This window comes from Panthera uncia, chromosome E1 (assembly GCF_023721935.1).
Source record: "Panthera uncia isolate 11264 chromosome E1, Puncia_PCG_1.0, whole genome shotgun sequence".
Taxonomy (NCBI): Eukaryota; Metazoa; Chordata; class Mammalia; order Carnivora; family Felidae; genus Panthera; species Panthera uncia.
In genome coordinates this window covers 54,480,036-54,493,443 of record NC_064814.1, presented here as the reverse complement: position 1 = coordinate 54,493,443, position 13,408 = coordinate 54,480,036, and the positions used below count along the sequence as shown (strand labels likewise).

The window sequence follows — 13,408 nt, the reverse complement described above, 5'->3', positions numbered from 1 at the left end:
TCGCATCTGAGCTATGAGCTCTGCTCATTCCCTACCAGCTTCATGGGTCATAAAACAAAGACTTGAGGGGCGCCTGGGTGGCTCAGTCGGTTAAGCATCCGACTTCAGCTCAGGTCATGATCTTACAGTCTGTGAGTTCAAGCCCCGCGTCAGGCTCTGTGTTGACAGCTCGGAGCCTGGAGCCTGCTTCGGATTCTGTGTCTCCCTCTCTCTCTCTCTGCCCCTCCCCTGCTCATGCTCTGTCTCTGTCTCAAAAAACAAATAAATAAAACAAAACAAAAACAAAAAAACCCCGAAGATTTGATGAAACAAATCGAAAGCATACCTCGGAAGGAAAAGAGGTGTTTTAAAATGCCCAAAAATGATTATTAAATGATTACTATAATTAAGAAAGATTTTTAAAAATACATTGCTATTTATTGTAAGTATTTCCAGGGTGCCCTGGAAAGTCCAGATGGAAACTCGTGTGCATGTGAGTGGGTGCTCAGACCTTGGAGGAACTGAAAAGGCAGGAGGTGGAGAAGGAACTTCTTATAATCCGTCCTGGCTGAATTTATCGTTTCCTCGTTTCTGTTCACACAAACCATCCTTCAGCAAAACCACTATTATAATCCCTACACCTGTCATAACGACCCCACCTGACTCTTTCGTCAGACTAAGCCCCCGCCCCCCCCGAAAGGAATGGGGGAACGGGTTCTATCTGCCCAGGTCTGGGACACAGCTTTGGTTCGAGGATGAAATAACAAGGGAACATTCTCCTTTCTCGTTATGATAGGGACAGAGCGTCAAATGAGGGCCACGCAGGTCAGTACAGGGGCCCAGCGGTCTATGTGCAGACGCCGTGGGGAAGGAAGATTCCAGCAGACCAGGCCTTTCTGCCTTCTCCAGACAAGCCAGAGAGCCAGCTTGTAACGTAAAATCTACCAATTCAAAAACAAAAACGAAAAATGTTCACAGTCCAAACCTGAAAAACCCCACATGGGCCAAAACCATGCAAGCTATAGGTGTCCCAAGAGCCGCAGCGGGGGCCTCTGGCTCCCCTTGGTGCTGACTGCGCCCGGTGCTGGGCGGGCAGGACGCATCCCAGCTGCCAGCCACCGACCTGGGGCTCAGGGGCCGAGGTGGCGCTGGGACTGGTCCCGGGAGCTGGGAGGGGCCCGGGTCTCACCTCTCCCGGATGAATTCTGACATTTCCTTCTGCATCTGTTTGCCCTTTAGTTGTTTCTGAAGGAGCAGTTCAAACCCAGCCATGGTGCCGTTGCCTTGGGGGTCCTTCTTATCAGCCTAAAAAGGATACAGAAGCACGAGAGAGCTTAGGTGACAAGGGTGTCCCGGGTGCAGGGAAGGGAGCCCCGGAAGGGACCGGGTGTGCGTGGCAAGCAGACCTTAGCCCAAGAAACTTCTTGGGCCCTGCCTAAACCTGTGTCCTCTGCTGTTAACAGCCTTTCCCCACCAGGAATCCAGACTTCAGTGCTTTGGTACTTCATGGAGGGAGCGAAAAACATATCCTTTGATATCAGACAGGTGCATCGATGAGGACCGTGTCCCAAGTTCCTAAAGACCTGGTCCTTGTCTCAGCTCAGCCACCAGGTGACACGGCCAGGCCTTTCCAATCCTGGGCTCTGTCCCCTGCAACCCACACCCTTAACGTTGCAATAGGACTGGGTTGCATCTCTAAGATCCCTTCCAGAGCAGACTTTTTTTTTCTTTTTTAAATGTTTATTTTGTTTTTTCTTTTTAATATGAAATTTATTGTCAAATTGGTTTCCATACAACACCCAGTCCAGAGCAGACGTTTTAGGGGAAGGACATTTCAGAAAGGGGTGGGTGATGCCTGGAGAGACCCCACCTCCCATCGTCAAGAACTCGAAAAGTTTACGGACGCCCCCTCCCCTAGAACTCTCTCCCAATGCGGGATTCTCCCATCCTCAACTGAAGCGTTCTGGGCCACATTGCTAATACCTCTTGTGACAGGGAGATCACTACCACACAAAACGCACCACATCACAGCAGGGTGGCTCTGACCATTTAAAAGCTCCTCCAGGTATGTCAGGTTTGTTTGCTTTTTTTAATGTTTATTTATTTTTCAAAGAGAGAGTAGGAGCGGGGGAGGGGCAGAGAGCGAGAGGGAGAGAGAGAATCCCAAGCAGGCTCTGTGCTCCAGCCCACGAACCCCGAGATCGTGACCTGAGCCGAAATCAAGAGTCAGATGCTCAGCTGACTCAGCCACCCAGGCGCCCCTCTTTTGCTTCTTTATCAGGGTGTAGCATTCATACCGCGAAGTGCTCGAATCTTAAACATACCTGGAGAAGGGGCGCCTGGGGAGTTGAGCGTCTGACTTCGGCTCAGGTCACGATCTCACAGTTTGTGGGTTCGAGCCCCCGTGTCAGGCTCTGTGCTGCCAGCTCGGAGCCTGGAGCCTGCTTCGGATTCTGTGTCTCCCTCTCTTTGCCCCGCCCCCCACCCCGCTCCTACTCTCTCTTTGAAAAATAAATAAACATTAAAAAAAGCAAACAAACCTGACATACCTGGAGGAGCTTTTAAATGGTCAGAGCCACCCTGCTGTGATGTGGTGCGTTTTGTGTGGTAGTGATCTCCCTGTCACAAGAGGTATTAGCAATGTGGCCCAGAACGCTTCAGTTGAGGATGGGAGAATCCCGCATTGGGAGAGAGTTCTAGGGGAGGGGGCGGGGCAAAGAGAGGGAGACACAGAATCCGAAGCAGGCTCCAGGCTCCGAGCTGGCAGCACAGAGCCTGACACGGGGGCTCGAACCCACAAACTGTGAGATCGTGACCTGAGCCGAAGTCAGACGCTCAACTCCCCAGGCGCCCCTTCTCCAGGTATGTTTAAGATTCGAGCACTTCGCGGTATGAATGCTACACCCTGATAAAGAAGCAAAAGAGGGGCGCCTGGGTGGCTGAGTCAGCTGAGCATCTGACTCTTGATTTCGGCTCAGGTCACGATCTCGGGGTTCGTGGGCTGGAGCACAGAGCCTGCTTGGGATTCTCTCTCTCCCTCTCGCTCTCTGCCCCTCCCCCGCTCACACATGTACGCACGCTTTCTCTCAAAGTAAATAAATAAACTTAATGATTAAAGAAAAAGGAAAAGAAAAATCCCCCCCAAATACCAGGCCTCCGTGTGCCTCCCACATAAGGTGGGTGTGCCGAGCGATCCGTCCACACTCGGGAAAACCGGCCAGGAGAGGGGGGCTTTAGCGCCCGTTCACAGCAGGGAGATTTCCGTTAGAGGGAGAGATGATGGCTGGAGAAAGAAAGCCCTGGAGTAAGGAACAGAGTCCCAGCAGAGCCTGAAGAGGATGAGAACACGCAACTTTTGCTCTTGGATGCTGGCCAGGGGTAGGTTCACACACTCCCCTCTGGCTCCCCAGGGCTCCCTGAGGCCCCCACATGGTACCCCACGCAGGCTGACCTCCGGCTCCTAGGGTCTCCCCTGAATACTCTGCTTCCTGCGTCCCTCTTCAGGGCTGGCGTCCATAAACTCAGCCACTTGTCCTCATGCCCCCGGGGCTCCCGCACCTGCTGCTGAGCCCTGCCCTTGCCCACTCACAGTCCTTCCCGAGCGATGCTTCTAAACCAGACCACGCAGCCCCCCAACGTCTTCCAAAAGCAGTTGGAATAAAAACCGCCGGGCTCCCAGCGCCTAAGGAGTCTCGAACACTCTGTCCCCTGCTCACCGTGAGTCACCTCTGAGCCCCCCCCCCCCCCCCCCCCCCGCCCCCCCCCCCCCCGCCCCCCTGGCGCCTCCCCCGCCCCCCCCCCCCCCCCCCCAGGCCTCTGATGCCCCACGGAGCCCTCGCCACAATGTCTGCTGCCCCTGCACGCACCCCCAGCATCTGGAAGAAACACAGCTGGGCCAAGACGACTCACTGGGTGTCTTCAAGAGTGCAAGTGACTTATTAACAGAACAGAAGTGCTTTCGTCTAGTTCTTGGTTATCAGCAAATCTGAAAAAAGGGCAGTAATCCATTCTGCACGGTATTCTGTTTATTTATTGTTCCTCGGGGTCTCTGCACCTTTTTTTTCCCCCCAAAGTGTACGATTCCGTGGTTTTTTAATATGTTCCCAAGGTCGTGCACCCATCACCACTATGTGAATCCAGAATGAGGCCCTCTTGGTGTGAAAGTCATTGCTGATTTTCAGATGCAAATGGCAACAGCTATTCCCAGACTTTCTGAGCAGGTGGGATGTGCATCTGTCAAAAGGTATTTATTTAATTGTGGGAAAACACACTTAGCATAAAATTCACCACCTTACCCGCTGTTAAGGGTGCCACCCGGTGGTAAGAGGTCCCTGGTCATATGCAACCATCATCAGTGTCCTTCTCCAGAACCTTTTTTTTTTTTAATCTTGCAAAACTGAAACTCTGCACTCAGCAAACAGGACGCAGCAAGTTCTACAACCACAGTTACTAAAGGTGAACTCTCTACCGATCCCTGCCCCCAACCTCATCACTGATGGAAGCAGGGAGGCCCAAAGAGGTAAAGCGTTCGTCCAAGGTGTCCCCTTCAAGCGTGCCCCACCAAGTCGTGAGAGCAGATTCCTCCACTGAAGGTGCTTCCAGTCCCCTGCCTTCACGGAGCAGCAAAGGAGTGACCCTCGGGCTTATCTGCATTCTGTCCAGGGGTTTGTTTCCTTCCATGTGGCCCTGAAGGAAAATCCTGTGGATTCTCTGAGATTTACGGAATCATCTGGACTCCCACGAGGGGCTTAAATTCCTGCCTCGGATGCTAAATCTCCTGTTGAGACCTAAAGAGAGAACGCTTCTTCTTCGAGCTCGAGGCCCCTCATGCCCCTTCCGGCTGTCCACTCCTGATCCTTTGGTGGGGGGTGGGGGGGGGGGAGAGGGGCGGTCACAGAGCAGGGGAAACCGAGGCACCACTTACCCAGAAGTAGTCACAATAGCTCCACTCTGTAGGTTTCAGCAGTTGCTGCTCTGGCATCGTGTCCGGATGAGGAAACGTCACGCAGTTTATCTGTAGGGCACAGGACAAGGCAGGAAGTGACTTGCCTGGACGGGAAGACTTTGCGCCTGGGACACAGCATTACAGAGGCCTCCGTTCAGCGCCCGCTCGACAGAGCGTGCGTGGCAATCCTGGGAGGCACGTGTTTTTCGAATGAGGGGCAAAGGACACCCACGCCCCCAGAGGGGCTGGAATCGGCCGGAACTCTCTGGAAGGCAGTATAGTAACAGCATCCACCAAAACCACACACAGCGTGAGCCTCTGACCCGGCGACTTGTTCGTCAAAGACCACCCCCTACGGATGGATCGCGTGTGTCTAAACCCTCTTGTCTGCCAGCACACAGGTTTGTAGCAGCAAAAACACAACTCCACTGTCCTCCAACAGGGGAAGAGCTACACAAAGCTTGGGGCAGAGGGGCATCTGTGGGGTGTGCATCGAGAGCAGAGGACACGGGGAGAAAGTTCTAACGTGTGGCTACAGATGTTGTGCCGGGTCATATTATTAAGTGGGGAAGAAAAACATGAGCTGCAAAACGGTACTTAAGAGTATGCTACCATTTGCATAGGAAAAAAAAACGAGAGAGAGAGAGAGAGAGAGAGAAAATACGCACACATTTGGTTATTTACGTACGGAATACTTCTGGAAGCCGATAACATCATTTGCTTCCAGAGAAAGGAATTCTGTGGTTGAGGGTCAGGGCGACAGGTTACCTTGTGCGTCTCATTTCACAATATTTATTCTACGAACAAAAAGCGTCTGAAAAGATGGTCCAGGATGTGTGCTCGGGGCTGGCCCTCGCCCAGGAGAGGGCAGTGCAGACATTCCTGGGACCCGTCTCACACTTTTCCTGCCCAAGCTTGCCCGCCAGGGGGAAGTGGTTTTACCACTGCTTTTGCTGGGCCTGTTTCCAGCCCGGGATCCGCTCCTGTGGAACCTGTTCGTTTGTGTCCTTTGTGGGAGCCACAGAGCCTCACCCTGCAGACTTTAACTCTCACCACGGAGCCTGGAGCTGCTGCGTTGGGGGCCGTCTGATGATCAAGGCAAGAGCTGTGCAGAAAACCCAGGGGTCCTGGGGAGGCAAGAGCTGTGCAGAAAACCCAGGGGTCCTGGGGTCGCTTGGGGGAGGCTCAGTCGCTTAAGTGTCTGACTCTTGGTTCCGGCTCAGGTCATGATCTCCCGGTTCGTGAGTTCGAGCCCCATGTCAGGATCTACGCTGACAGCACGGAGCCTGCTTGGGATTCTCTCTCTCCCTCTCTCTCTGCCCCTGCCCTGCTAACATTCTCTGTCTCTCTCTCTCTCTCTTTCTTTCGCTCTCAAAATAAATAAGTAAACTTTAAAAAAAATTAAAAGAAAAAGAAAACCCCAGGGGTTCTGGAGAGAGGCCACCAACTCCAAAGCCAAGCAGCCATGCAAACAAACAAGGTACAGGAGCCAGTTGGTCAGAAACTGCAGCGTGGGGGCAGAGGGGAGGGGGGGGGGCGAGCAACCTCGGCCTTGGGGAGAGGTGGCAAACGATTCAAAGTTAAAGATGCTAATAAGGAAGACCAAATTCCTCTGCCAGCTGAGTCGGGCTCACGGGCCCCCCAGCCGTGTCCTGCGGTTCGGGGCCCCCACCCTCTGCTGCCAGGGGCACAGGTCTTCCTTGTAGTGACATCCGGTGGAAGGAAGGGCCGAGATGCCCACTCTGAAGGAAAAGACGGAGTGACAGGAATGACCCAGAGAACCCCAGAAACAGGGAGCACGGATTTCCACCAAGGTCAAAGTGTAGGTGCGAGGGACCGCCTGGGGTGGGGAACTTCCGCCCCAAGGTGTCCCTGGCCTGCAGGAGCCTGCTGTGGGCGGTGAGGGAGGGCCACCTCTCAATCCCCACAGCAGACAACGGTCTCCCCAACCCTCTCTCCAGGCTGCCGCTCAAGGCGTGTCCAGAGGGGAGTCTCCTTCAGGGGCTTCAATGACCCACCGCCACAGGCATCTCCCGTCGAATCGTGGAAACGAGGGCTGGATTGCAAAGCTTTACGTGTTCCTTATTTCATGTTCTGGCTACTCCTGTGTCCAAAGGTAACAGCGATCGCGAGGCATCTTTGTCTTGCTTAATAATGTGGTCCGTGAAAATTTCAAACAAATCTAATGGCAAATTAACTGTGACATTAGACTGGGCCGTAAGGATCACGGAACCAGGAGGGGAGGGGGGCATGGTGGACACAAGCGTCTTCTAGGGTGTCCTGTCGGCGTCTAGAGGCAAGGGGTCCCACACGTGGCCCCGTCACAACCACTGAAAGGGAGCTGTCTGGGCTGGGGGAGACAGGAGGGGAGGGTAGGGGCTCATCCCTGTTGTTGCTCTTACCACTCGGTGAGGACACAGGTCCTTGGACAGACTGGTTGGGGACCCCAGGGTGCCTGTCCCCCGCCTGTACCAACTCTGGTTTGGGGACAGGCTGTCCCGGGGGGGGGGGGGGGGGGGGGATGCATTTCCCCAATGCTCACAGAGCCCTGAGCCTCCTGGTGGGCGACTGGAGAACTGCACCCTGCCGGCCTCCCTCCCCCCAACCACCGCCCCAGGAGGCAGCTGTTAACACCCCCCTCCACCCCCTGGGGGGGTGGGGGGCGGAATCAGAGGACAGCCCTCACTCGGACACCCCACCAGGGGCCTTGCATGCATTCACTCCCAGGTCGTCATCCCAGCAACCCCGCCAGCTGGGTAACACGGGCCTCATTTTTGCAAGAAGAAAACCCGAGGATCACAGAAAGCAAGAATCCGAATCAGAGCTGGGCGGACCACAGAGCTCAAGGCCTCCACCCAGAGCCGTTCATTCGGTGGACCCCTTGCTCGTCCATTTCCCATGCAAATATCTGCTGAGTGGCTACTTGGACCCACAGACCCTGCTAGATCCTTCCAGCCCTTTGCACACACGCATTTGTAATTACACTTCTCATGACTGCTTAATTAGCATCTCTTTTCTTGCCAGACAGTCTGCCCCACGAGGGGAGGGAGCCCCTTTCCCTGCTGTTTCCCTATTGCCTGGCAAGCACAGCCCCCGATGGGAGCTCAGGAAGGGTTTCTTGGTGCAATGACTCAAGGGCCAGAGACGGACAGAATGCTCTCTGTCCTCAACGGTCTTACAGCCTCACGAGGAAGGCACACAAGTGACAAAGTAATGGCAGCACTTTGGGATAAATATACCACTGGGCTTAAACATGCGTGCTGGGACTGCGGGAAGGGCGAGGGACTGGGGGAGGAATCAGAGAGAGAGAGATTTAGGTAATGAGAGGATTAGGGTTTGGCAGACAGGGGGTGGGAGGTACAGAGAGTTGTAGAGGGGGGGAAGGCCCGAGGTCTCAGGATGCGCCCCACAGTTGGGGAGGCAGGGAGCAGTCAAAACTGAGGCCGGAGGGGCACCCTGCAGGCACGGGAGCCCGGAAAGTGCCCTGAAGCACAGTGACCTGACTGGGCTACTCGCGGGGTGCACACACTGGCCGCGGCAGAGGGGGGGCACTGGAGGGAGAACACCCACCCTGGCCACCAGGGAGGCTCCCCAGGGACCAGCCCTCCTCCCAAGGCTTCCCAGGCACCCCCAGAGCTCCACGGATCGTCTTCCTCCCAGCAGACACGGGGTGCGGGGTGGGGGGTGGGGCATCCTAAGGAACCATCCCCTGCTAAGAGCTAGTAACTCGTTCTGTTTTACACCTATCGCCTCACTCAGTCGTCATGCCAACCCTGGAAGGCGGGTGCTATTATTATCCCCATGCTACAGAGCAGGAAACGAAGGCACAGAGAGGTTAGGTAAGTTATGCAAGATCACACAGCTTGTGTGTAACTAACAGTGCAGTCACGGTCTGAAGTCAGACAGTCTGGCTTTCCACTTTAGTCGCACCACCTTCTACGCTCCTATCCAAGGCAGGGGCTCAGGCAGGAAGGGGTGCTCAACACAGAGGAGCGGGGGTCTGCCTCTCCATGAATACTGTTTGCGAGAAGTTCTGGGAGCCACACTCCCACCCTCGCTCCTCCTGAAATCACCATCCTCGACCTGCAGCATCTTTAAGCTGACACCAACCCCGTTTTCTCCAACCCTCAGATAAATGGAGTAAGCCCCTCCCCTCCCTGCTGAGCACAGGTTCGACCCGCGCCTGGGCCCCGATGCGGGGGGTCCCTGAGCGCATCACCCTTGGCCCCCAGTCCCGGCCCCATGCGGAGGCTGTGCTGGAGGGCAGAGGCCACGGTCCCTCGCCCACCTATCTGGGCAGCTGGCTCTGACTGTGCTTCTGGAGGGAGGCTGATCTGGGAGGGCGTGGAAGGGGGGAAAGTCAGAGCCGAGGTCTGTGGGAGCAGAGAAGAAGCGACCCGGAGGGTTCACCTCCCGCCCTCGGGCTCCCACCCAGGGTTCCAGGGCGCCCGCCGGGTCACATCAGGAAGCGGAGGCTGAGGACCACAGGAGTCCCCAGAACCTTCCTTCCAGGACGGGAGTGTGGCTGTGTAATTGTCATCTTCTCTGGAATCGTCTAGATTCTGACACATCGTGTTTGTGCCGAGGGCTGCGAGCTGCCCTTAGTGCTTGTCATTCCTCATCAAGCAATCCGGTCCACAGCTGGCCCTGCCCAAAGTGTGCTCCGGGCCACCAGCGGGAGGGGGAGGCTGGAATCTCAGAATGGAGCTCAATCCTGGCTCCGCAGCCCCCACGAAGACGCAGACCCGGACCAGGACCCGGACGCACGACCCTTTGCTGCCCAGCAAGCATCCAGGTGAATCGCTCTAAGCGTCTGCTCTGTGGGATCTGCACCCCGACAGGGTGACAGGGTGGGAGACTGCTCACCCTGTCGTCCCCACTCACCAGGAGGGGTTTCCTGCACCCCGGGAGCTGGGCCATACCCCTTGCCCCCACCCCGTCCCAGTGGCCCTGTGGGGTCTCCTCCCTGGAAAACCGTGAGCTCTGGAGGATCAGAGCCCAGAGGAAGGGCTGGGGACGGGGCAGGGAGGGAGCGAGTGCTGTAGGGACAGGGTAGAGGTGAGGCACACAGGCCTTCACCCATCTGGACACCTGGGGGCATGCAGCCGGCAGACCCAGCCCCAAGACCGGGGAGCTGCTCTGCACCCTCTGGCCAATCCCTCCCATCCTCAGGTTCTCCAGCAAAAACTGGCAGACTCCGGCTGGGGTCCCAGACCAACCAGGTCGTAGGTCTAGGAATCCTTCGAGGAACCCCGCGTTTTAAGTAAGCTCCCCGGAGGCTGTGGCGGCCGACTGCACTTTGCAGGCTAGCTCAGAGAGGCACCGATGTAGGTCAGTGGAAGGAGGAGGGAAGACACGGGGATGGGAGGGCCGGTGAACAAGGTGTGCTGGAGAGGAGACCCTGGGGCGAGGCCCAGGGCGCTCAGAGGATGCCCCAAGCTCCGGCTCAAAGGCTCAAAGGCAAGGCACAGCAGGTGGGTGACGGGGCCCCACCCTGGGGCCTGAGACTGTCTCCCCCTTCCCGGCAACTGCTTTCCGCTTTCCATTTCTGCTTCGGACTTTTCTTCTACAATTCCCACATACGCTCCCCGCCTTCTTCTTCCTCTTTCCCCGTTTCAGGGAACTTTAGGGGCTTCTGCCTTGCTCTGGGGCAGTTGATGGCACCCTAAAGTGGCAGGAAGATGCCCTCAGGAGGTCTGCCCTGGACTCAGGCCCCGCTCTCAGGAGGTGACAGCACAGGTCTCGAATCCCGATGCTTCCCAGCCAGGAGAGGTATGTGGCTGTGTGCCTCAGTTTCCTCATCTGTAAACCGGGTCGAGAAGGCGACTGGACACAGAGCACTGACTACAAGCTCTGTTCTAAGTGCTTTCTGTGTACAGACTCATTTAGTCCGCACACGATCCCCAAGGCACAGACACCCACCATCTCCCCATTGTACAGACGTGGACACTGAGACCCAAAGGGGCAGAGACACTTATCCCGGGCTGCCGTGCAGCTCGCAGGTGCTGTAACGGACCCTCTGGCTTCAGACCCCTTGTTCACAACACTGGTTCTGTCCCCTCCCCCTCACACGGTGAGCGGAGAGGGAAATGAGCCGCTCGGAACACTACTGGTACATAATAAGTGCACACCAAAGTGGCAGGAACGGCTGCTCCTGGTGTCGTTGTGCATGCAAACCTGTCTTTCCTCCAAAGCAGGATTTGCAGCCTCCACCAGCCAGGGGAGGCATACCCACTGTCGGGGTCATCTCCGTGGGGGTGGTCAGAACGGCTCAGAGCTGCCTGTGCCAGACGGAGCCCGGGAGAGCAGGTCCCCGTTCCCGGCTCCAGGGCCCCTGTGTCCAAACAGCAAACCCAGGACCACACTTCTCACGTCTCCAAGCCCTTGGCTGTCTGAGCAGCCGGACGATGCATCTGCCCCCAACATGCGGCTGGTGTGTGTGTGTGTGTGTGTGTGTGTGTGTGTGTGTGTAGAGGGGTGCCCTCCTCAGCCTGCGCGTGGGAGCTTGGCGGGCTTCTGCAAGAGCCCCAGGAGGCGGTCTGGCCACCCCAGGCAGGAGCCGCCTGCTCCCGTCAGGAACTCTATTCTTAGGGTGCTTTCTCTTGTTTTTTAACTTTGGTACCTTCTAGAAGTCACCCTGCGTGAAAGCAAGCCCCAGTGGGTGTAATTTACATGTCATGTCGCTTAGGCGGAGTATGGCCCACCCCCCTTCCAACCACCACCCCCCCCCCCACCCGCCATGGCTTCTGCATCGATCCCACCATGCTTGCACTCGGTCGGTCATCCTCGGTCATCCGGAGGGAAATCAACAGAAGGGTCGGGGTGGAGGGCGGGGGGTGGGGGGCGGGGTGGAGGGCAGGGGGCGTTTCGGCTACATCCAAGCTCTGGAACTCCCCAGTTTCCAGGCTGGGCTTCCGCTCAGCTCAGCGGTCCACATTGCCATGGCAACCACCCAGCATGGCAGCAAGCCCCAGAGCTCGCCCAACCTGCCCAACCTGGGAGCAGCACCCAGCGGGGAGTCACTTACTGTGATGGTGTTCTCCTTGCTCTGTTTTTTGCCTGGTGACGAGGATCCCAGGTTCTGGGGAGAGAGGCAAGAAACATCATCAAAGCTGTTCTCCATCCTGGACATTTGCGCTTTCTGTTCGGGCTCCCCGAAGGCAGGGGGGATGAGTGGAGGCCCCTTGCTGGGGAAGTTGGGTGGGGGGGGTGGATGCTCAAGCTGCCATTAACCCTTAAGTCACCATGTTCTGGAAGAGGGCAGGCAGGGGTGGCCCGGACCCCACACTGCTCCGGGGGGCCCCCCTGCTTTGAAGGCAAACAGGAGGAAGCCTCCCGCACAGCTCCAAACCAGGTCTCCCTCCTCTTCTCCCAGTTCCTGATTCGGGCAGTTAACCCCTCAGCTGCCCTCTGCTGGCAGACCGGTCCGCCTGCTGCCTGAACCCGCAGAAGCCACCCGAGAACAGAGAGTTAAAGCAGGCCACCACCTCCATGACTTCTTATTCCGAATCCCCAGGGTCCGACATGTCCAATCCTCAAGCCGCAGAACGTGCATGGCTGGCGGGGTGAGGGGGGGCAGGCTTGGCCACCTCCGTGACGTGGGAGGGAGGCAGGAGGGATTTCTCGGCAGAGGCGAGTTGAGGCTCTTATTCATTCAGGCTCTGGATTGCCTTTTTATGTTTTCCTGTTACCTACAAGCAAACTAGGGTCCCAAATGCCTCCGTCCCCAGGTCCTCAACATCTTGCCCTGGTCCTAGGATGGTCCTGGTGCAGAAAATTAAGGATTCCTAAGCTGAAAACACTACATGGGTCACAGGAGCCTAAAGGGGGCAGGTCGATCCTGGGTCGTCACTGCCCCACAATCAGCAGTTACATTAACGAGTCAACAGGGTCCCAGACTGTCCTGAGCCACACGGTGCATGGGGTACACGCATGACGTGGGACCCACGGCCTTCTTTCTCTAGTGAAACTTAAGGACGTGGTTGTTGACATTTCCTAGAAAAGGCTCAGAGAGAGAGGTCCCTCCATCCAGCCTCAGGGAACCAGCAGCCCCCCATCCCGGGCCAGCAAAGCCCGGACCACCGGCAAGGATGAGCATCGGTGGGGTGGGGAGGGGCAGGGGTAGGGGTCAGTGCTGCCTCAGGATCTCAGCTGCTCACCACACAAAACAGGGAGCTTGACTGAGTCCCTGTTTGTGGTTCCCTCATTCCTTTACTCCCGTCCAGATCGACCTGGGCTGGTAAGGGAAGTCCGTTAATGGAAGCGGATGCCCTCTGACCGTCCAGCTAAAAGAACTCTATAGATCGGTCATGTCCCAGGCGAGGAAATAAACTCAGTAGTCTGGACACCCTGCCAAGCCACGGGCCTTCTCTGAGCCTCGATTTCACCGGTTGCTATCGACGGTCCACAAGCTTTGGAGGGCATCAGAATTAACAGGCATTGGCCCCAAATTGGGTCCTGGCCGCACCCCCCCGGAGCTGAGCC

General features: G+C 56.6%; 1 protein-coding gene across 5 annotated transcripts in view; it reads right to left on the bottom strand.

The window, feature by feature from the left end:
• The window catches only part of GAS7 (growth arrest specific 7), a 218,107-nt gene that overhangs the window by 27,029 nt on the left and 177,670 nt on the right, over positions 1-13,408 (bottom strand). For all 5 annotated transcript variants that reach the window (XM_049638101.1, XM_049638103.1, XM_049638099.1 and 2 more), the window contains exons 5-7: positions 11,952-12,005; positions 4,904-4,993; positions 1,169-1,284 (exon numbers count right to left, since the gene is read on the bottom strand). In XM_049638101.1, coding sequence (XP_049494058.1) covers positions 1,169-1,284; positions 4,904-4,993; positions 11,952-12,005 — 260 coding nt within the window. The remainder of the gene's footprint in view (positions 1-1,168; positions 1,285-4,903; positions 4,994-11,951; positions 12,006-13,408) is intronic.